Source organism: Candida metapsilosis (genome assembly GCF_017655625.1).
Source record: "Candida metapsilosis strain BP57 chromosome Unknown scaffold3, whole genome shotgun sequence".
In the NCBI taxonomy this organism is placed as follows: Eukaryota; Fungi; Ascomycota; class Pichiomycetes; order Serinales; family Debaryomycetaceae; genus Lodderomyces; species Lodderomyces metapsilosis.
This window is the reverse complement of record NW_027138161.1, coordinates 142162-165396: the sequence shown is the minus strand read 5'-3', so window position 1 is coordinate 165396 and position 23235 is coordinate 142162. Positions and strand designations below refer to the sequence as shown.

Sequence of the window (23235 nt, the reverse complement as noted above, 5' to 3'; positions counted from 1 at the left end):
AATAGCCAACGAATTGAATTGGAACGAAAAAAAAAAAAAAAAATTGTTCGGATTCAACTGTGTAAAAACCATGTTAAAGTAAAACCATCACATTTCACAGCTATCTATAACAACAGCTAGATATACATTTATCGCATTTACCGTTTTTTTTTTTGGCATTATAAAGACAGGAGGGTTACAAGTATGGCAGTTCGTCAGTCGGTTCCTTTGGAAGGGAAACTAAGTCAACAGTTGAAGCCTAATGGGGAAGAAGAGTCAACTTACACAGAAGCGGTGCTTGCACATCAACAAGAGGGGGAACCACATTTACTGAACCATCAGCAGGTTGATGATCTACTGCAGTTGCTGCATGAACCACACACTAAAGACATAGATGGTATCTCCACACAATCCCAATTAATTGAAAATGAACAACAACAAAGACTAGACCATGCCCAAACCACCAACAGCAACTTGCGCAAAATCACACATCCACCAGTACTACGAATCATCCCTCCATTAAACTTCTGTCCAGTGGAAAAACAATTGTATCGATCTGGTCAACCATCAATCATAAATCAACTGTTTTTAAATCAATTAAATTTGAAAACGATACTTTGGCTCGCTTCCGAAGAACCCAATGATGATTTCCTTGATTATTGTCAACTGCAATCCATCAATATTGAATATGTAGGTATGTTGAATGAGTACCTTGAGTTTGACCAACAACATACCATCCAACCAAATATGAATCCATGGGATTCGTTAACTGAGCCAATAATCACCAAAGCATTGGAGTTGATTGTTGACAAGAACAATTATCCCATGTTGGTATGTTGTGGGATGGGTAGACATCGGACTGGTACTGTTGTTGGGTGTTTGAGGAGATTGCAAGGGTGGAATTTAGCGAGTGTGAGTGAGGAATATCGACGGTTTACTGGGGCTAGAGGTGGGAGGATCCTTGTGGAGTTGTTGATTGAAGGGTTTGATGTGCTGCTGGTTGATATTGATCCGGAGAAAGCGCCCGAGTGGTTAAAGATTAGGTGAGAGAAGAGAGGGAGGAGGTGGATATGCCTATGAGGAATGCATTTTGTATAAGTTGATTGGCTTCTTCTGTTTGTGGCACAAGACATAAACTGTACCGAGGAACTGGTGGTTATCAGTTGACCTATCTGAGACTTGTGTTCCCAAACAGGAAACAAATGTCGGACATTTTGTTACAGTAGTCTCAGACAATGTCTATGTCTCATAGGAGTAGAAGTACTTAGTTGGTATGGGAGGTATCATTGAAGAGCCGTATTGCATAGAAGATATATATATATAAACATATGTGATTTAGCACGTGTTTAAGCTAAATGTGCATTTTATCAAAAATTTGCCACTCCCTTTTCTTTTTACCCACTGTACACTATGTTGTTATCATCTTCCCCTCTTTTAAAATTTTTTGTTGTTTAATCCCCTCATAATGTCACACACCCCAAATTTTATTTAACAGTTCTACTTCTTCTTCTGCTCCTTTCTTTTATCTTCTTCTTCCGTTTATATACACCAGTTGAAGATAGCAGACTACAAGTTCATTCCAACCAGATCATATATAACTAGTTACAAAGTACTTCTGTTGGGTATTTGATTAAAGCAAACATAAAACTACAAACACACACTTTAGATAACAAACCCCGATCACGGTTTTTTTTTTATTTTTTGCACTACTACTACTCCCTTATCATTCACACACTAAAGACATACATAAAACAAATTTTTAATCTTGGTTTTTTTTTTTTTCTGCTTCTGTTTTCTTCTTTTTTACTTTTTATCCCTTGCGGAGTGACAGAGCCACACAATTTAAAACAGAGAAACCAGACAACAACGCCACTGCCACTGCTAGTGCCTATCTGATCAGACTCAATCTATCTAATAGAATCCATTATAATCATTAGATTACACACCCACACACAAAACTTTATTGCTTGCTAAACTAGATATTCCTTTTTGAAAACCCCATTCAAATCATCACACATAAAAGTAGAAGAAGCAATTATGGCAGGAACTTGCGTAAACACCATCAAATTATTAGGCTTGGGTTCACTTGGGCTATTAACCTCCTCACTTATTCAACAATCTATACAAAATATTCCCACCCTAATCACTCAAATAAATTCAATCTACCAATTACAAATTTCCACTTTAAATGCTAAAATCAAAGAGACTAAAACCTATCTTTTCAGTTCAAGAGTTTTTAATGGGCTTTTGGCTGGTTTAAGCACTTTATTCTTCACTTTGGCTTTTAAATATAGTCCTATTGATGAAAAACATCCTTATTTGGTATATTCTGCTTTTGGTGCTCCTTTAACTTTACTTGGTTTATATTTCAAGGCTTGGATTTATGAAGAAAAGATTTTCAACAAGCAAGATGTATCAGTTGTGAAAAAGGAATCATCTGCAAGAAGCTCTCATGTTGCTTCTTCAGTTGTTTCTGCTGATGACGATGATGACGAAGCTGCTCAGGTGATTTCCAAGGTTAATAGTGTTGATGAATTGGGTAGATCTTATGTCCATCTTTCTGATGAATCGGGTCTTTCTACACCAACTGCTTCTCAACCAGCGTCACCACAAATAAGACATCAGGAAGGAGACCATGACGTTGAAGATCAGCCACAGCCATCCTTGAAAGAAGGAGATGACGTTGATCTTGAAATAGAAGCTACTTTAACCAAAAAGGAAGTTATTCAGGACTTGGAGCATATAAAACTGGGCTATACTATTGGATCTTATATTTCAGGTCTAAGTTTGACTGTTGCTATAGTTGGATTATTTGGAGATTTCTACTTCTTGTAAGGGAAAGAGAGGGGTTGTTTAGTGTGTTGTTTTTTTTTTATAATTCTATATTATACGAGTTACCAAGAGACAATTTTGTAAGGTGTAGCTAGGAGTGATGTTTATTCCGCTCTTGAAACACGTCTCCTGAAAATAATCACGTGCGTCTCTCCTTTGTTTTACGAAACAACAACAAAAGTTTCTTTTTTTTTTTGTCGTTCACATCCAAACATCCAATCCTTTTTTTTTACCTTTCTAACAACTACATCCAAGCGCCAACATCAAAGTCAAAAGCATAGTAGTACAAACACAGATATTTTTTTGCAACTAAACAAAAGGTAAAGCATTGAACAAACCTATAGATTAAACAATTTGTAATTGATTAACTTACACGAGAGTAATTCAATCAATCTGAAAGAAAGCCAAAACCTGAATTCTTTTTCATTTGTTGTAAACAATGAATTTCAATTACAGTTATGACTCCGGTTTTAGTGACGGTACTGCTGAAGCTACAGCACAAGCAGCCGTGTTTGCTGCTGGTCAACAACAACAACACCAACACCACTTGCAGAACCAGCATCATGCACAAGCTTTAGCTGCTCTGCAGCAGCAGCAACAACAACGACCATCAAATGCTGCTAGTGCTCAATCTGCCACTGCTAATGATCACTTCCAATTTTCACCAGAACAGATTCCTCCACCACCGCCCCAATTTCATCACCAGTATGCAGAACCACAGTCCAGAATATTTGTCGATCAAAATAATAAACCACTTCCATTTTTCATTCCTGAACATGAACCACAAAGGAAAAGATATGCACGGTTGATTATTCAAAATGGTGGAATTTTAGCTGAAGGTGGATTGCCAAACATAATTTATCTTTCTAGTAAGGATCAATATGGTGGGTTTGTTCGCATGAGTTATATTGATGATTGTATTGGTATGGGACATTTGTTGCCCATTGGTAATTACACAGTGACTGCACCAGCGCTGCTGCTGCTGCTGCTGATTGATGAGGATACTGAGCCCATGATTGATGCGTTTTTGGCACAACATGGTCAAGCACTGCAGCAGCAGCAACATGGACATACGACTGAGTTCATCCATACTACTGGCAAATCTGTTCCAACTCAAGGATCGTCCGGTGTAACAATGACTTCGTCTCGTAAACGTGCACCAGCAAGACAAGGAACTACCATGAATCGATTCACAAATGAAAAAGATGAATACATTTTGGAACAAGTGCGTAAAAACCCCAAAATGCGCCATTCACATGAATTTTATCGTGAATTGGCCACTCATGAAATGTTAAAAGTGCATACTGGTAACTCTATCCGAGCACGATACCGTCGTCATTTAGCACCCCACTTGAACTACGTGTACAAGACCAATGATCGTGGTAAATTACTTAAAGATCGACAAGGTAATTACATCCCTGTGCCCTTGGACCAACTTCCATCCGATGAGACAATGAAGACGAAATTCACCGCAGTGGACGATTACGACTTATGTTGCTCAGCCATTGCGTATATCAAACAACAATCGATCTTGCAAGGTTTCGACTACGATGCCACTGATGATTCACGCAAGACTAATTTACCCTACCTGTATTTCAATTCCTTGTATCATAAGCATCCACGACACCCTTTGCATTCATGGAGAGATCGGTGTCGTAAGTATATTGCTAGTGATTATGATTTTGTCAAGTATAAGCAGTATTATGAACTGTGTTTGGCAAAGGGCGATGTGCCTCGTGTGTTGACTAAAGTGCCGGAACATGTGGCGAGATTTAATAAGAGCGTTGCTGCTTTGAAGAGGGATGCGCAAGCTCAGAAGGAAAGGAATAAAGAGAGTGCAAGTGGTGATGGGGATAAAATTGTTGAAGATGACAAGGTTGAGGAAGAAGGGGACAAGACTGAAGATGAAAAGAGTGGGGAAGAAATTGATGCAGATATTGCTTTTGTTGAGCAAGCGGAAGCAGATGCGAAAGCAGCTATTGCTGCCGATGCTGCTCGTGATGCAGAGAGAAGAAAACGTCAAGAGAAAGAGAAAAAGAAGGAGGAGGAGGAGGAGGAAGAAGAAGAACAATCTGCACTTGATGAAGAGATTGGTGAGTTGAAAAACTCCAATGTTAGTGATGCTGTAGAGCCAAAACCTTCAAGTGGAAAGAGTAATACCAATGATGATGATGAAGTTGATATTGATATGGATGCTAGTATAGATATTGACATCGATGATGAGGATGTGACTAGTGACAGGATTGAAAAGCCAACGTTGAATGATCTTGGTACCCTTGAAGAAGATGATGAAGATGAGGATGAAGATGAGGATGAAGATGAGGATGAAGATGAGGATGAAGAGAATTCTGATGAGAAAGCAAAAGAGGCTAATAAGCAATCTGATGAAGAGTCCGATAATGATGAATTCTTCTCAGCACCAACTAGATCAGAGACTTTAGGATCACACAAAGTTGAATCACAATTGGATTCTCAATTGGGTTCTCAATCGCAATTGACTCAACAGGAGGATGAAGAGGAGGAGGATTTTAGTCTCGGTTACCTTGAAGATTCAACACCCTTGATTGATTGTGTCGATCCACCTAAATTTCTCAAATTGATTAAAAAGAAGAAACCATATGTCGTATTACTCACTGAACTCCTCAATGAAAACAACAACAAGAAGGATGAGGATGAGGAAATTGATGACAACTTAAATGAAGTTTTTGAGAAATTGACATCGCTGGGGTTCAAAATACCATTCATTTGTCATATCATCTATGCATGTTCAAGTGAACCTTTAGTCATGGTCAACTTCATTACTCAATTTATCGACTCGGTATCTCATGCAATCAGCGAGGCTGAAAAGAAATCTAGTTCAAAGAAGGGTGGTAAAAAGGGTAAACAAGTTGATAATGAAGGTGCAAGTTTCAATTGGGAAACTGAACAGGTTGTATTCTATTTACCGCTCAAGAAAGCGCCTGTTGGTGTTTGGAATAAGGCATTTGATTCTGTTTTGGGTACTGATAAGGAATCGAAATTGTACAAGTTTAAGAGTGGACATGAGATTGAAGAGCGTAAGAAGTTTATTGCTTCCTGTGTGGATGAAGTGGGTGAGGAAGAAGAGCAAGAGGAGGAGCAAGAGGAGGAGGAAGAGTAAGTGTGTTCTGTATTATAAGTGTATTATTTTTGTGTACTTTAATTTCTAAAGCTTCACGTGCCGGCTGAATTTTTTACTGATTTTTCTGGAGTATAAATAGGAAGACTGTTTCCACGAAAGAGAAAAAGAAAAACACTTTGTCTAACGGTATTTGGAAGTATGCGTTCGTTACGTCTATTGTGGCAAAACATGCCCTACCTTGACAGTGAGATGAATACGGTGCACCCATTAGTGATGAACGAGTCGACCTTTTGGACATCTCGTTTACTTTTTCATTGATTGATGAATCGCTATAAATCATTTCACTTTCACCCACCATCTTCATCCAGAAGGCTTTTTAAAGGACGCCTTCCATGGGAATGAGTCAAGATACAAACTGAACTTAGTAGATTAACTTACAGTTCTGTGGTTGGTTATCTTTTTACACTTTTCTTCATTTTTTACTTTGAAGGGCTTCGGGGTTTGTATTAATTCATTTTGCGGAATGAGAGCAAACACTTTATCATCTTTTTGACCTGCGGTTGTGACGAAGTTTTTTAATCCCGTGGAAATAGAATATTTTGAGTTGGCGTATTCTTCACATTTGGGATTACGTATCATTTTTTTAAAATACGATTCTGTAAATTGTTTGTGTAAAGAGAAAAGTATACAAGCATCATTGTAGATTTTGAACAGCTCTATTTGAAATGACTAGAGAGAATGACTGTTGTATCAATGTAGATGTGGAGTGTGAAGTGGGAAATTATGTTCCCACGTATAACACCCTCAGAGGATGCTATCTACATCTATTCCTTTTAATTCTTTAAAACAAATCGATGTACATTATGCATATATAAGGTAATGATGAATATCTAAAAAAAGAGTAATTACACACTCATATACGTATCAACATATGAACAAACGATTAAAACAACAACAATTGTAAAAAAAAATATGTAATCATCAAAAAGAAGCGTGAGTCTGTGTGAAAAGATTTGAGGCTTTTGCAGTTACACGCAACGTGAACTGTATTTCTTATTCCTCTTTTCTCTGCTGATTCTTTTCTAACACATCCTTCTTCTTCTTCTTCTTCTTCTGATTCAACACTATGGGTGGTGGTAGTGGGTATAAAATTGAAAAGGCAAGCACAAAATATATATATAAAAAAAAAAAATAGGTTTTAACCAAAAGTAATCAAACACAGTGGTGTGTGTGTCTTAGTTTGACAAGAAACCCCAGTATTTTTCAGCGTTGTAAGAACCATCAGCCTTCCACAAATCGTTGAAAGCAGTAAACAAAATAGAAGCAGAACCACAAGTGTCCTTGATGGATTGGATAGCAGCTTCTTGGTTTTCCTTGGATGGGACAGCCTTGTTGTTGGAGTCACCTTTTGATGGCCAACCAGTTTCAGTAATCAAGACATTCTTATTGTTACCACAAGCACTTGAGACTCTTTGGATTTGAGACAAGACCCATTCACCAGCTTGGTCAGCAGTGTAGTAACCATCAAAGAAACAGTGAGCATTGACGGCAATGTAGTCAGAGTAGTCACACAATTCTGGGTTGTTGATAACAGCAATAAAAGTATCAACTGAAACAACTGAACCAGTGTAACCAGCAGATTTCAAAGCAGATTTAGCTTGGTTGACATAAGATTTGATTTGACTTGTGGTAGCTTCACCAGAGTTGACTAATTCGTTACCGACTGAAACGGTATCAATGTCGCTCCATGAACCATGAGCCTTGACAGCATCAGCAATGGTTTGGACACCATCAGAGATGGCTGAGACATCGTAGATACCAGCAAAGATCTTTTGAGATGAGGTCTTGGCTTGCAAGACTTGAGCAACTTGATCACAATCAACACCGTATAATCTGATAACATCGAAACCAGACAATTCAGCAACATCAGAAGCAATTTGGGATGAAGTCTTACAGTTACCATCGTCAGCGTAAGGAGTGTAAGTAATACCTTTAGCACCACCAGAACCAACGCTTGAAGAAGAAGTTGATGATGATGATGAAGAAGAAGATGATGAAGAGGCATTGTCTGCTGGTGATGATGATGATGATGATGATGATGATGAAGCAGCAGAGGAAGCTCCACCAGTGGTAGTTGGTTGGTTTTGAGGAGCATCAGTGACAGCAGAAGCTGAAGAATGAGTTTCAAGAGAAACTGGAGTAAAAGTGGTGGTAGCATCACCAGCACCTAAAGTGACAACAACAACATTGGTTTGAGTAACAACATGAACAGCTCTCTTCTCTTCATTGTGTTTGTGGTGTTGGTGTTGGTTAAGGGCTAATGGAGCAGCCAAAGCTTGAGCTAATAAAGCAGTAGAAACGATAGTCTTGTACAACATTGTTTAAGGAACGTCTAACTTTTGTAGTAGTTGAGTTTAGTTTTAATTTAACGAAAGTTTGTAGTAGTTGGGATTGGTTGTTGCGTTGTTATTAAAAAACTTCTAAAGGAATGATAAGTTTTAAGGAACGACTGATAGAAGTAAGTTAAAATTAAAGACTTTTTGGTTAAAGGTGAAGAAAGGAAAAGAAGAAGAAGAAGAAGTAGAAATAAAAAAAACTTTTGACGTTGAAGATTTGTTGTTGAACTTTTTAGAAAGAGAGAAAATTTTTTATTTTATTATTTTATTTTATTTTATTTTTTTATTTTATTTTATTTTACTTTTTTATTTTATTTTATTTTATTTTATTTTATTTTTTTGCTTTGTTTAGTTTTTGGGTTTGTATTGTTTCTTTATGTTTGTGCATTGTGTATGAGTATTTTCTTATATAGTGATGTATGGATGTAATACTCTCTACATTTGTTTACTGTTTAGCTGAATTGGTAAAACAATTCACTAAAATAGGCATGTTTTGTGTAAATACAAAACAAATTGTAAACAAATCAACAAACATAAAAATGCACTTCTCACACTACACAAGGGAGGTCTAGAACAATTGCAACACAATTAGAAGAAAATTATCACCATAGCAACAGTAAAAGAAAAACAAAACAAAACATAGCACCTTCTTCTCTTTTACCTTAACAGGAAAGTGTTACTGAAGAGTGTCTTCTCCCTCGTTCTCTATGAGTTTATATCCGCGTTTTATTTAGAATGTGGAATGGCAATTGCAGCATGAACACAAGCATTATGCAGCCTAAATTTTTTAGTAGTTGCAATGTAGGCCCTCGTGTCAGCACGATCCAATCGGATATAACCCTACACATAAGAAGTAGCTTCAGAGAGGGAGCGAAATCTATTAACGTTGCGTCAATGACGATTTAGATTTAGTCAAGCCAATAGACGCGTCTTACCTGTATGTTGTATCAGTATAGTAGGATATATATGATCTACGTTTCCAATTGGTATTAGAACAATAAAGGAGCCTGTCTCTCTATGGTTTCAAAGGTTTTACGTCGTATCGAAAGGGTCGAAACATAGACGACTTTTACTTGTGTGTGTATTGAAAAACAATGTTTCGCATGAAAATGCCGAAGGGGGGGGGATAGTGTCGTACTAGGGATTCTACTTTTCTTGCGCCACTCTCGACGTAAACATTCCCTTCTCTTCCACTCCGCCCCCCTTACGTTGTCCATCGTCAATTGTCGTACAGTATCACTGTGTAAGAAGGAAGAAAAAAAAAAAAAATTTCTTTGTACACCGAAACAAGAACAAAACAAAAACAAAAAATACAAAGAAACACGTGCGATTTGTGCAATTGGAGATACATTGGTTAATGACTGCATATAAAGTGATTAGATTTTCATTGATGTTTTTTTGGTGTTTGTGTTTAGTTGGAGAAAAATTTTAAACGAGATTATTTTGATCAAGGGTACACTACCTCCATATATTATATTTTAAAGTTTTAAAGTTTTATAGTTCAAGCTTATTTTATAAAGATATATAGTCTCTACAGACTAGCCAGCACTAAATGTAACTTAACTAGCTCACTCTAAAACCAGTTTGCAACTACACCAGGCTGGCTGGCTAAGTTTGATTGAATAACTGTGTGTAAACTGGAATCAACAAATCAGTTCATAATGAGAAAGCCGCCTTTCAGAAAAAAAAAAAGTATTTCTTAATTGACGACTCGTTGCAGATCGGCATGATACAATTGCTTTTAAGTATGTTTCATATTATGGTTACTCATGCATCGGATCTTATCTCTTCAATAAAGGCGATGTGATTCTATTCAATGGATTGCATTGCTTAAAATAGTGTCACTTCTTCAACCCCGCCCCTTCCTAAATCATTTGTCTAAGCTTAAATGATCTGACTGCAAGAAAAAGAGACCAGGTCTCAGCCAACCATACTGCGGTTACCTAAAGCTTTGCTGCTTCCGAATGAGCCAAAACTTTATTCAATCGATTCTCGCCCTCCCTCTGCCCCAATCGTGTTTGATTTGTGTCTCTTCTGATTTGCTTTTGTGCTTAATTGTCTCAATAAAACACAAAACAGAAAACAAAAAACAAAAAAAGTACGCATTATAAGCGAAATAGCATACATATTCAACCTCCTATTCAATGGCAGGAAACGTGCAATATGGATGGGCTTATCTGATTGGCTATTGCTAGGAAATTCAACTGAACTCTCACATGGAAATTAACTAGTCAACGTGGTAAGAAATCTAATCTTGGAAGATCTTTTGCATTCCTTTTTTTTTTGTTTTATTTTTCTTCACAGTCGAGGCCTAGATCTTTTTTTTCAAAAGTCCAAAAGCTTATTTCACATCTCATCTCTTGAACAATCACAAACTACGATTCCTCTCTCTGAGATATACCTCTTGAAAATAAGCTTTTTTTCTTGGATTAGTTTCCCACCATTTTGTGTTTAATGAAGTGCAGTTGCAATATACCACAGAACAAGAGAAACATAGTACAATAATTCAGATACAAAAAGCACTTACTTTAATTCGCTATCTATTCTATGAAATCTTAGTGCATTTGTTTTAGTATATCACTCAATTTCGATTTTCGGCTTTCTTCCTCAGATCCACTACTACTTGAAGAACGTCTTCTCTTTGTTAAATTCTCTTTACCCGTTTCACCATTTCCACCTTCATCATTTGATGTACGACGGAATGAATCTCTAGATGGTGTTCTTGACCTACTACGAGAATAACTATTCGACCTGCTTCTCGAAAAACTTTGACTTCGGGAATAGCTTCGTGACCCACTACTTCTTGAATAACTGCGTGAATAACTTGATCCACGACTACTCAAGCTTCGACTTCGGCTTCTACCTCTCTTCAGCGGTGGCAAGTGATTCAACACATTCCTCATCTCCTCCGTCAACACACCCAAGCCAATGGCAGTAAAGAAGTTGATTGAAAATCGTAAATGATCCGCATCATCTTCATCAACATCAACAACAGGAAACACACCATTCAAGCCACGCTTCACGTATGAATCATCAATTAATCTTGCTTTGATTTCATCAACACCTAGTTCTTCCACCATTTCTTGAAATATAAATTTAAGTAAAATCCGTTTGGCTGGGTTGGTATCTTGTTGAGTTATGCGTACTTCATCCCACGCTTTATCTAAAGGAATCACATCTGCAGCAAACAAGTGTCCGAAAAATTTACCTATATTTCTTAACACATTAGCTTCGAAATTATCAATTGTTGAATAGTAATGTTTAAACAATGTAATGAAATTGGATTGCCAATGATGCGTTTTACCACAAAGAATTTCACCAATGACGCCAAAGTATTTCGAATATGTCTTTTCTTGGGAACAACATTTGATTATCATGTCGCATAATGTTTGTGAGTTTTGTGATTTTTGCTGACGACTGAGTTTTAATAGTTTATGTACTGCTTCTTCGGAGGACATTGATGACATTACTGTTAAATAAACTTGTTTTTGGTATTGGAGGAGGTCAGATTGGGTCATGTCAGAAACAACTTCAGCTGGCTTTGTCACTGCTACCTCTTTTGTTGGCTCAACTTCATTGTCTTCCTTCTCCTCTTCTTCTTCTTCTTCTTCACCATGGAGGATCTCTAGTCGTAGTGTATCATACTCCTTCTCATGTTTATCATAGTCTTTATCAAAATGGTGCACGTTCAAATAGTCCTTTGCGGTAACTGTCCCCTGCAAGTCAATCACATGAGTCTGTTTATCCTCATCATCAACTAAATCCAATTGTTTATCAATCAACGGTATCGACTTGAACTGCAGTTGGCCAAGTCTTAATAAGTACCGCAACGAATTCTGTGACCTCTGACTCAACCTTTCCCGGTCCCCATCTTCCTGAACCAAGTCTTTTATCCGATTTAAAATCACTGTTGTCGGTACTTTTGATTTCATCATTAGAAATTTGCCTCCAATTTTGAAAACCTCGGTACATAATTCAACATCACCATTGGTCACTGGCGATTCCAATAATAATTGAATAACTTGAAGGAGTGTAATTTCATTAATAACTTGATGCATAGTTAGATAGATCAACATAAGTAACGACGACTTGCATAGTTCATAATCATTGGTTGTGTATCCCAATTTGAATTGCAACACAACTCTACTAGAAAGAAGCTTCCCAATTGATCCAATTTTGGAATTAAGTACATCGATTAAGGACGAATAGAGTGCTGTTTGGCGAGGATCTTGTAGTTGATGATGCATAATTGATCGTACTAGTAACCCACGTCCGCGTTTGATGTTGATGTTGAATAATTGAATCACTGAAGTTTGAATGTTGGATAGGTTCAAGTTGGTGATTACTTTGTCAATGGATTGGTTCAACTCGGTCCATTTCTTGCGCTGTATCTCATCTGAGACATTAACTGTGCCATCAGCAGCTGTTACAACCGTATCGCTCATGCTGTGATATGTGGTTATGTTTTGATGCTCATCATGATTTTCCAGTGCGGCTTTGTTTTTTTCACTTTTCATCTTTCCCACCCCATCTTCGTGTCTCATCTCATACACGGTTGTTTCCACTCATGACCAAATTTAAACAAGGCGTAGTCAAACGTGCCAGTCAGTTACTACATGTGCCTCGAACAGAAACGAGTGAGGCTCGTATAAAAATCAACATACGAAAGAAACTAAATGAAATATTGGAAAATAATGGTGACATGGTTAGGTACAATAAACGAGCTGTGGAAAGGATCCAGAAGCAATCTCGAAATGATGATAGTCTTGGACGTGCATATGGCATACTCAAAAGAGCTTATGATTCCGTTACGTTTCTTGATAAAGATGGTAAACCATTTAGTGTGGATAAACTACGAGTCAATGATCTTAAATTTAGAAATGAACAATCAAGAGTCATTTTTGATAATGTAATGAGGATAAAAGATACGACTAAAAAGCAAGTTAATCGAGGTTTGGCAATGGCGTTATTAGGAACTAATCAAAAACAGTTGGATGATCCATACTTTGTCACCAAGAATGTTGTTGATCTACTAGCATACGATCAAGATGCCAAGCGTGCCAACTACTTGTGTCGAATAACACCCAAGAAGGCAATAGTTGCAATGAATACAATAATGGAATGGCATTTTGATAGAAAAGATCAGAAAAGTGGAATCAAATCGTTTAATCAACGAAGAGATTTTGGTGTGCCTTGTGATTCTTACACATATCTTAAATTTTTCGATGGAGTGGCCAAGACTAGTGAATGGGGCAAAGTTAATGATGAAATGTGTGATCGCATGGTTGAAGCTTTTAAATCTGCCAGAGTGAAGTTCCAAGAAGATGATAGAATGACAACGTCGGTGTTTAATGCATGTTTGAGTATATTGGTCAAGAATTTCTCCTATAGACAAGTTAAAGCATGGCTGTTTTTTGATGAATTGATTGAGAATAAAGAACTTGGAATTAAGGGAATCAATCCTGATGCACAAACATTTACAATTCTTTTACAAGGGCTTCGCAAGTACTCAGATTATGAAAAACAAAAGATCTTGGCAGATACCAAACTTTCTTCTCATGAACGTATAGTGAAGTTGTTGGATCTAGAAGCAGGTCACATCAAGACTGCCGATGTCATTTTTGAAAAAGTGAAAGCAGTGGCGGCCCCACCTGCTCCAACATCGAACCCTGATCAAGATAGGAAAAACATTGCCAAATGGAGAAAAAATCGACTTGAGATTGACTTCCCAGTAATTAGTACATATGTGAGCAGTTTCTGCAGTCGTGATTCTGCAACGGGTCTTGATTTGAAAAGTGGTTCTCATTATTTGTATAATGAGAAAGCATTGGAAATTCTTCGGAGCGTATCGAGTGAGGTTGAGTCAATATTGAGCTTCTTGGAGCAAAAGGATGGTAAGACCGAGCTAATAGCTACGTCTTCTAAGGTGAAGGAGTATACCGATTTAAGAGTTAAATCAGCTATCAATGGTGCAAGGAAAACAAAGTTGAATTATGTCTCCAAAGTGGAGGAGCTTATCCCTGCAAACGTCGTCAAGGAGCTCAGTCTGCCAATTAACCCGGAAGTTTACATGCCCCATCTTGACAAGTTCAAGTCGTTTCCAGAACCTTTAATTGACTTCAAGCGTAATTTGTCATCCGCTGAATCCACCAAGCGCAAAAAGTCAAAAGCGATGACTAAAGAAGAGCAAACCCGATATTCAATAAACGCATACATTTTAAACCAAGTATTCGACAGTCTTATAAACATGGGTAAATTCAAATTATTTGTCCAAGCATTCTGGTATTCAATGATTCAATGGGGTGGAATGAGATTGTTCACTGCTGATTTGAAAAAGTATAATGTTTTGGACAATTTTATAAACAAGGTGGAAATTCGTAAACATCAAGATGTTCGAGTCGGGTCCATCATTGATGATGTAATGTTCAACTCATTCATATATAAAGTTTCAGAACATGGGCGACATGGTGGATCAACGAGGACAAATTTGATTTTGGAAATGTTTACGGCATTGACTTATTCCAAGTATCGTGTTGGTAGTATTGAAGTGAGCCAGAATCAGATTGATCACATTTGTTCCACATTAGTTAAGGATTTGCATTATTATAATGATTCTATGAAAAAGAAGCAGTATAGTTCAAAGCCACATATTACGCAGACTCAATTGGTTGAGTTTCTTGATAATTTAAATGTATTTGGTCAAGTTCATGCTGCGTATTTGAAGAAGTCTATGCATATTGTTGCATCGAATTCATTCTATCAATTTATGGATAAGGTGAATAAGACATTGTATTCTGCAAATTGGATAGGTGTTGACACTGATGAGCTAAAATTGCATTTTTACAAGTTGTTAATTAGAGCAAATATCCGTTATTACAAGCCCAAATTCATGATACTGAAAACTGATTCCAAAACGTATTGTGTTTCCATAGAGATTGCAATTAAGGAATCATTGAAGTTGATGAGCAGTATTGATGATTTGGGTAAACTGGATAAGAAGTTGCGAGTTGCTCTAAAGAAGTTGTTGAGTTTGAAGGTTAATGAGTTGGAAAATGTGCAGTATGAAGCTTTGCTTAAGGAGATTTATCAATTGATTGGCGACAAGAGCAAAGTTTCCGAAAAGAAAATGACACCAAAAGTGGAATCCTCTACATCCAGTAGTGCTGATGCCGATACTGTCAAAGTCACTGCACAAGATGTCCCTTTTGACAATGCCGTTGCGGATCTGGTGCAATAATCAAACGCTACCTTTTGTGGCAGAAAAGGAAAAAAAAAAATTGGGCCATAAAAGTAACAAACGGCTCAAATCTGTACATAGAGAGTACCATAGATTTTACGCATTCTAATGTCAAATCCTGTAATATTCATTGACGATCCCATTGCAAACGATTACTCTCCACTTATTGAAAAAGTGTTATCAATAGTCAATGGTGTGGACAGGTTGGACATTGTCATCAAAACTGAAATTACCAATGTTACCCACTTGAATGAGATTCTTTACTACTATTACAACCGTGTGAGGACTTTAATTGATGGATTACCCTTGTTTGACTATACATTTTCAATAAACATTATATTCAACATCTCCCATGCAAAATTGCTTAAATTGTCATTGAAATGGAACCATGCCTTTATCGCCAAACAAGAACAAGCGATTTTCCAAAACGTACCCCTTGCTCATACATCGCTTGATATCAACCTTGCTAATTCAACTTATCCATCCAAATGCAACAAGATCATGAAACAGTTCCATACTACGGCAGTCGGTGGAACGTTTGATCATTTACACGATGGTCACAAGATTCTCTTATCAATGGCATATTTCCTCACTTCAAAACGGTTAATTATTGGAATCACGGGTCTGGAATTATTAAAGAATAAGAAATTCAGTGATGTTCTTGAACCATTCAATAAACGACAAAATTCAGTCGTTCAATTTCTCGATTTGATTATGGATGAAATTGTTCATTATGAAATTTATCAAATCAATGACATTTGTGGACCGACTGGTTACATTGAAGATATTGATGGGTTGGTGATTAGTCATGAGAGTTCCGCTGGTGGTGAATTTGTCAACAAGTATAGACGTGAACATGGGTTTAAAGAGTTGGATTTAACGGCAATTAAGGTCATTGGTGATTCGGAATCGAATGCAGAAAATAAATGGAAGGGTAAGATAAGCTCTACTGATATTCGAGAACGTGAATTGGAAAGACGTAAACAACGTAATCAGAGTTGAAAGATTATTTAGAAATTGTAGATCAAAACAAACTATGTAAAAAAAAAAATAAACGAATGTATATATGTGTCAAATTTCACCTTATTGAAATACCCTTTTCGTATGCATATTGACGCTTGGGGTTACGATCAATATGGTCGAGGGCCAAGTTAACTCTCATTGAACTAACTTTATCAAACAATACCAAATCGGAATCAGTCTCATCAATATACAGTCCCTTGTCATGGGAATCTGCCAAGGCAAATTTAATCTTGTCAAATGCTTGTTGACCCAATCCCAATTTTCTTCTCAATCTCTCCTTGGTATCACTCCACAACTCACCAGGGAAAAGAATGACAAAGAATGGTATACCATGATGATTGGTGCTTTGTTTGTGGAAATGGAAAGCAGGAATAATGTTGATATTCTTTGAAGCTTCACGAGCTCTAACAAATTCATCTCTAATCACCTCATCTTCAATCTCCTCGGGCTCAATTGCTTCTTCAGAGTTCCTCTTTATAAAATCATGTTGCGACAACACCTCGGCTTCAGCTGGGAAAACACCACAATATATCTCCTCGTCTTTGACTAGCTCCTCAACTGGTGTTTCCAATCGTAAAATCTTTGAAAATTTGTGATTTGATCCAGACCAGCACAAAAGGTGCTTCAAATCCTTTTCAGGAACTTCAACCTTGTGTAATAGCTTGTTGATTAGATCCTGTAATGTTCCACGCTTTGGTACCAACAACTCAAACTCCTGGTATTGCAATAAATTGCTTAGCCAATACACCTTGAACGCTCTCAAGTTTTCATATTCCTTCATTTTAATATTCAAAACTTCATATTCGATATCATATAATTGACTTACTGAAGCATTTCTGGGGAAAACTTGTGACAATACATGGTTAGTCTTTAATGGATAGCGAGTACCTTGATTACCAACAACGAAAAGTCTCAAGTAATCAGGATCACATTTGATGGATTCTGCAATAACGTCAGCCAAGTCTTTGTAGCTGTACGTGGTGGAAATCCACAACTCAAAGCTTTTGCTCAACTTCTTAACCTCTTCGATTTCCTTCATGGTTGATTCATCATTATATTGACCGTTCAAATCTTTCCGCTCTTTATTTCCATTTAGCTCTCCGTCATCCTCGTCCACCTCCTCGTCGACATAGTCGGAGTCTTCATCAGATTCATTAGCATTAAATGGCTTCACCCGGACATGCACACGCGTGGAAAGAAACTTGTAATAATCCTTGACATTCTTGAAGCGTCTGTCGCCGGCTAAATCACTGGCATTCGTCACTTGTGCCACTATGATATCACCAGTGCTCAATTCTTCTTGTTCAAAAACTTTGTTGAGATCAAGCTCGTCGCATTTATGTGGAGTCAATTCTTCATACAACTCAAGATTAACATCCTCCTTGAACCCTAACAAAGTCCTAATTGGTTCAATAATTGATTTTAATGGGGCACTGGTGGCAACTGTAATATGTGACAAGGACCTGACTTCTTGAGAAATGGGGTCAAAATATTTGATAAAGATTGTAATATAACCCGAGTGTCTATCTGTAACTGGGAATTCCATATCCTTTGTAACTTCTTGACCAACTGATTTGATCTTTGCAAAAACTTCATCGAATTTGAAATCTGCTGGATCTTTTCTGCTTTCAACGTCCGTCAATTTGTTTATGTTGTTGATATCTTTGTTGAGCTCTTCCACATAAAACACCATATCATCATACTTTCTATTGAAAACTTTGAGGTAAAAGTTAATAATTGTCAAGTCCGTCAATTTCTCATCCACAAATTCGTCTAATCTGTTCGTGTGGTTGTTTCTATGGCACACAACACCTAGTCTGAACAAACTCTTGTCCTCGTAGCCCAACCGTTCGCCAACTTGATCAACAAGTTCTGTAAATGGACTATCCTTGCGAATCTTGAACAGTTGAGGGTCCGACTCTGTTCCTGCAAGACTGTCGTCATAATACGTGTCAACTGTAGAATCCAAAGCCATATCGAATCCAGTATGATTATGGATTGTATCAACGGTTATTACTTTAGCTGTTGTGTAATACAAAGCCTCTTGTCTTTCCTTCTCCAACCTTATTTTCTCTTCCCATTCTTTCTGGATCTGGTTGGCAATATCGGGCGATATAACTGCATTTATTGCCTCTTCGTCAGAAGGCAAAATGTTCTCTAACTCAGACTCACGGTAATATACCAACATATAAGCCGACGTGACTCTTCTAATCAAGTGCTCCTGTTGCTCCAACCTGGACATAGTGGCCAACTGCTCTCTGCTCAATTCAGGTGCACCAAAATTCTCTTTAAATACTTGAGTCTTGGAAACCTTCCACACTTTATCATCATCAAATCTCAACCACATATTGTCATTGGCATTAGGTTTTATCATTGCATAATAATGACCATTGGAAATAGTTCCTTGGTGGACCAAAACTCCATGCAACTTGTAATTCCAGTTTTGGTTTCTAACATCAGCTGGCAAATCTTCGTCTAAATATGGTTTCAAATCAATCTTGTCAGGAAATTCATAAAAGTCATCAATTTTGACCAAATCGTCAACCATAAAGTCATACTCAAACCTTTTCAACTGCAAGTGTAAAACTTGTGGAAAGGATTCAAACACCACCCCCTTTTTGGCATCCTGATATCCATACTCATCGCCCGCTTGGTACTTGTTCTCGCCATCCAACATCTCTATCTCAATATAGTTTTTAAAAGATTGCTCCAAATTTTGGCAACCCTTCACATTCAACTGAATATCCCAAAAATCTTCAACTCGTGATGATTCATAAGGAACACTGACACATTTGATATAAGACTTCATCTTTCCTACGAAAATTTCATTCAATCCATTTTCTATGTCAGTTCCTTTCATTGCGGTTTCCAATTTGTCCATCAAAATACGATTTAATTCTTGAACATCATGCTGTGTGAATGCATCTGATGAATCCCAACCAAAAGATTTAGTCAAATCCAGCGTAGCCACAGGATCATTCGACTTTGACAATTGGTAAAAGATACGCTGCAAGGCATATGCGACCGCTGCATTCTTTTTCAAATTGGTGGGTATCTGATAGACCAACTTTCTGAATATTTTTGTTGTGAAATAACTCTGCAAGAGTGAGTTGAGGTAGCACGTAGCACCTTGGTTGGTCAACCCAACATATCCAGCACTAACCTTGGAGTCGTAGTTAACTAACGAATTCCACAATGTTCCAGTAGATGAGTCGTCAATTACTCTGACAAAAGCTGTGATATTCAATTGATTCTTCTCCAAAATAGGGTAGTCAGATGGTTGGCTTTTAAAGTTTTTGTTTGACATTAAGGACCTTATTTCAATCAATGAGCTAAATCCCCAATCTGTGTTACTTTTGCTAAACCGGTGTGAACTTTGATTTGGGAAATGGGCATCATGGTGATCAGGGTTCCATAAATCAAGACCAAATTGAGCACAAACATACCAATTTTCATCCAATGGCTTGCCGGTAGCCTCGTCTATCGGTGGGTGTGGTTCTATATAAACCGAGATAAAGTTTTGGTTTCCGTTGCCTTTTGGGAAGAGCAAAATGTTCCAGTCAAATTTACCACACTTAAAAGTTGGGGATCTTACCTTTTCTTGTTTCAGAAGAAGACTCCAATCTTTTATCTCCCATACATAATGAGCCGAGTCTTCAACAGGATAATCCTCTATTGGCTTCATCAACTTGGTTGCAAGTGCGTCAAAATCACTGGCTATTGGGTACGTCTTTTGACGTCCACTTTGATGCTGTCTTTGTAAATTTGTTGATGATAGATTAGCATCTCTCTGATCCTGATTGATTGCATCCGGGTCAGCACCGTCCACTACTTCAACGATATTTTCATCATCGTCTACTATTTGGACATTATCATCCACTTCGCGAATAGCTTCTTGCTCAGTAATTTCATCGTAATCTTCTTCTTCGTCATCATCATCGTCGTCCTCCTCTTCTGCATTGATATCGGCTATCTCTGGACTAGATTCCATTTCAAGGTCTTCGACGTCATCGTCAGCAAACCCTTGTTTTCGTGGCCCCGGGTTATGTTGTGCTTGCTCCAAAGAGCCATCAGTATCAAAACTAGCAAGTGAATCCTCCGCTATTCCTTTATCCTCGTTGTATACTCTTTTTTTGGTATTGGTGTCTTGAGCCAGTGACATTATGGGAAATTACAAGTGTATAAAAGGATGTGTTTGCTGTGAATTGTACTTGGTCAGCGCAAAATGAATGGCAATGCTCGTCTCTATGAATTGCTCTTTTCAACTGAGTCTGTTATTACCTCAGATAAGCTTGTTCTTGTTTCTTGCCGTTGGATGGCGTCAAATTCGGTTTCAACCCCAAACAAAGATATGATTTGTCTCCGATAAAAAGTTGCTATCCAAGGTATAGCTGGTATATGATCACTATTTGAATTTGTTATTGATATATGCTTTTCTTAATAGTGGCAATTGGATCGTAAGTGTATAATTGAATGTTTGTTTTCTAGTAAACTGAAAGAAAAGGTGGATATGTTTGTACGAAAACGGAAAAGATTAATGATCCCCTTTGTAATTTTATTGTTTTACACAGGCTTCCACGTGAGAACACAACTTTAATTTTTTAACATTACCCAATGTTATTCCTTATACAAGGGGATATTCCTAATTCTCTTCAATTCATTGCTATACACCTCTAGATACGAGAGTCGCCTCCTAATGGCATGCCCAGTGAGCTATACGTTCTATACCCCACGCTTCCGACTTCTCTCTTCGTTTTTCGCCCATGTGCACTACCTTTCTTATTATTGCTTTTAATTTTGAAAAGGACGGTAATGAAATCCCACTACCTGGGTAGAGCTATTAACTAAGGTGTGACGAACGGGATATGGACTATGCTTATTATTAAGAAAAGTGATAGCATGATTTTAAATACGCGTTTAGAGTTATACCAGGAATGTCGGTTATATATTAGGTTCTACGTAGTAGAACACGGTTGCCACGAGCCACGACCCTTGTGTGACACAAAATGAATTCCATATTTGCATCCGGTTTCTAGGTTTTGGGCCCGATGCAAGCTGAGAGACTGTCACAATGTGGGTTAGAAGTACGTATGGTAGTTGTTGTTGAAATGCTCTAGAAGTACAATCTCAAGAAGTGGTTACGAGTCGTGTCACCGACTTTTGGAGCCAAGTGCAGCCACAGTTTTGAAAAATGTTCTTGACAGTAGAGAAAGAGTCTTACAATCTAGCTCTGAAAAGTTTTGATGGTTGCATTCATACCTGTAAACATCCGCTATTCGCTTCCTACGAGCTTACTCGATTTATTTGATAAAATATTTGTGCCGCTGATCCTTGATTCAAAACAGACCTTTTGGGGCTGGACGTATTGCTATTGCAATAGTTGTTAGCATTGAAGGAGTATCCGCTAGATTTCCCGGTAAACTGTGTGTAATGATCAGATAGTGAAGAGACGTGTTCAAAATCAGCATAAACCCCTTGGCTTAATCGGTCAAATTCTTGAACCAACTTTCCTTGGTCGATTAGCTTGTCCTTGTATTGCGACTGTCCACCTACTTCAATCAAATCAGCAATTCCAACAAACAATAAATGAACATACTTGAGTCCGTTATTCCAGCCACCACCAGCGTTCATGAAAGGATTTGATCCATTTGTTGCAAAAGCTTCTGTGGCTTTTCGATTAGCAAGGTTTAAAAAGGTCTCGTTCTTTGTGAAGGAATACAAATATGCATAGGAAGAAATAGCTGTGCCCACGGTGTATGATAATTTTCCTCTGTCGACATCTCCATTGTTGCTGTTTATACCATCAAAGTAGAACCCATCCAGTGGATCTACCATGTTTTGCTCCATCCAATTGAGACACTGTTGGGCAAATTGAAGCAAAGACGCATCCTGGTTATATTTGTACAAACGAACTGCAGCCAAGGCAGCTTCTGTAGTGGAAATAGACGCCACATATGAGCTACCAGTCTGCCATATGATCCCTCCGGTCGTTGACCATTGTCCTTGCAACAACTTTACTAGCCGTTCAGCATTCTTCAAATGCTCATCATCCTTTGTCAAGTCATACCCAGCCAATAAAGCCCACACAATCTGTGCATTGTCATCGGTATATGATTTTGTCTGGTTGTGAAGAGCATTAAACCATCCACTTGAACTTTGGTAGGTATACAATTCTGATAATACCTTTCCTGACTTTGAAATGTCCCCGGAATCAATAAATGCTTTTGCCGCAACTGCAACATCCCACACTGCCGGAGCACTATAATTGGATGAACATGAGGGATCATTCAAGTTGAAGGCCTGGTGATCTTCGTTCCAAAACAACTCCCATGTTGAATTAAGCACGGACTTGTACGCACCCTCTGCATCGAATGAATTGGTACGCGTCAGTAACGGGAAGCAAATAGCTGTGTTTAAAACCACAAATATCAGAAAGAAAAACATCCGTCTATTGGAAAAGAAAAAAAAAAAGGCCCAGTGTCTTGTAAATAACGTCCACTTCGGCATGTTTAAATAAGTCTCTGGCGTAACCTGTGTTTAGTTTATGACCATTGTGACATCATGCTATAGGATGCTTTCATTGTCTTCAAATTACTTTGTTTGGAAATCTTGGCCACTTTGAACCACGGAATACTTCCTAGTTTAACTTGTGCAAAGCAATGCATTCT

The 23235-nt window shown here is 37.8% G+C and overlaps 9 protein-coding genes across 9 annotated transcripts; 5 read left to right on the top strand and 4 right to left on the bottom strand. All coding sequences in view use genetic code 12, as the record gives it.

Annotated features, from left to right (window-relative positions):
* Positions 1–183: 183 nt before the first annotated feature.
* Positions 184–1026, top strand: OCA1 (putative tyrosine protein phosphatase; the record flags this gene model as incomplete). The annotated part of the gene is made up of 1 exon (XM_067691758.1): positions 184–1026. One exon carries the CDS (start codon positions 184–186, stop codon positions 1024–1026), a length of 843 nt encoding a protein of 280 aa, XP_067548206.1.
* Positions 1027–2016: 990 nt separating this feature from the next.
* Positions 2017–2814, top strand: I9W82_002856 (uncharacterized protein; the record flags this gene model as incomplete). The annotated part of the gene is made up of 1 exon (XM_067691757.1): positions 2017–2814. One exon carries the CDS (start codon positions 2017–2019, stop codon positions 2812–2814), a length of 798 nt encoding a protein of 265 aa, XP_067548205.1.
* A 436-nt stretch (positions 2815–3250) lies between these two features.
* RAP1 (DNA-binding transcription factor) lies at positions 3251–5950 on the top strand (the record flags this gene model as incomplete). Its single annotated transcript, XM_067691756.1, has 1 exon — positions 3251–5950. The coding sequence occupies one exon, from the start codon at positions 3251–3253 to the stop codon at positions 5948–5950; it is 2700 nt and encodes an 899-aa protein (XP_067548204.1).
* Positions 5951–7146: 1196 nt separating this feature from the next.
* Positions 7147–8289, bottom strand: MP65 (putative family 17 glucosidase; the record flags this gene model as incomplete). Its single annotated transcript, XM_067691755.1, has 1 exon — positions 7147–8289. The coding sequence occupies one exon, from the start codon at positions 8287–8289 to the stop codon at positions 7147–7149; it is 1143 nt and encodes a 380-aa protein (XP_067548203.1).
* Positions 8290–10862: 2573 nt separating this feature from the next.
* Positions 10863–12752, bottom strand: CWC22 (U2-type spliceosomal complex subunit; the record flags this gene model as incomplete). The annotated part of the gene is made up of 1 exon (XM_067691754.1): positions 10863–12752. The coding sequence occupies one exon, from the start codon at positions 12750–12752 to the stop codon at positions 10863–10865; it is 1890 nt and encodes a 629-aa protein (XP_067548202.1).
* Positions 12753–12874: 122 nt separating this feature from the next.
* Positions 12875–15544, top strand: I9W82_002852 (uncharacterized protein; the record flags this gene model as incomplete). Its single annotated transcript, XM_067691753.1, has 1 exon — positions 12875–15544. The coding sequence occupies one exon, from the start codon at positions 12875–12877 to the stop codon at positions 15542–15544; it is 2670 nt and encodes an 889-aa protein (XP_067548201.1).
* A 108-nt stretch (positions 15545–15652) lies between these two features.
* I9W82_002851 (putative pantetheine-phosphate adenylyltransferase) lies at positions 15653–16546 on the top strand (the record flags this gene model as incomplete). Its single annotated transcript, XM_067691752.1, has 1 exon — positions 15653–16546. One exon carries the CDS (start codon positions 15653–15655, stop codon positions 16544–16546), a length of 894 nt encoding a protein of 297 aa, XP_067548200.1.
* Positions 16547–16622: 76 nt separating this feature from the next.
* I9W82_002850 (ubiquitin-specific protease) lies at positions 16623–20729 on the bottom strand (the record flags this gene model as incomplete). Its single annotated transcript, XM_067691751.1, has 1 exon — positions 16623–20729. The coding sequence occupies one exon, from the start codon at positions 20727–20729 to the stop codon at positions 16623–16625; it is 4107 nt and encodes a 1368-aa protein (XP_067548199.1).
* Positions 20730–21850: 1121 nt separating this feature from the next.
* On the bottom strand, positions 21851–23011 carry I9W82_002849 (uncharacterized protein; the record flags this gene model as incomplete). The annotated part of the gene is made up of 1 exon (XM_067691749.1): positions 21851–23011. The coding sequence occupies one exon, from the start codon at positions 23009–23011 to the stop codon at positions 21851–21853; it is 1161 nt and encodes a 386-aa protein (XP_067548198.1).
* Between the last annotated feature and the right edge of the window lie 224 nt (positions 23012–23235).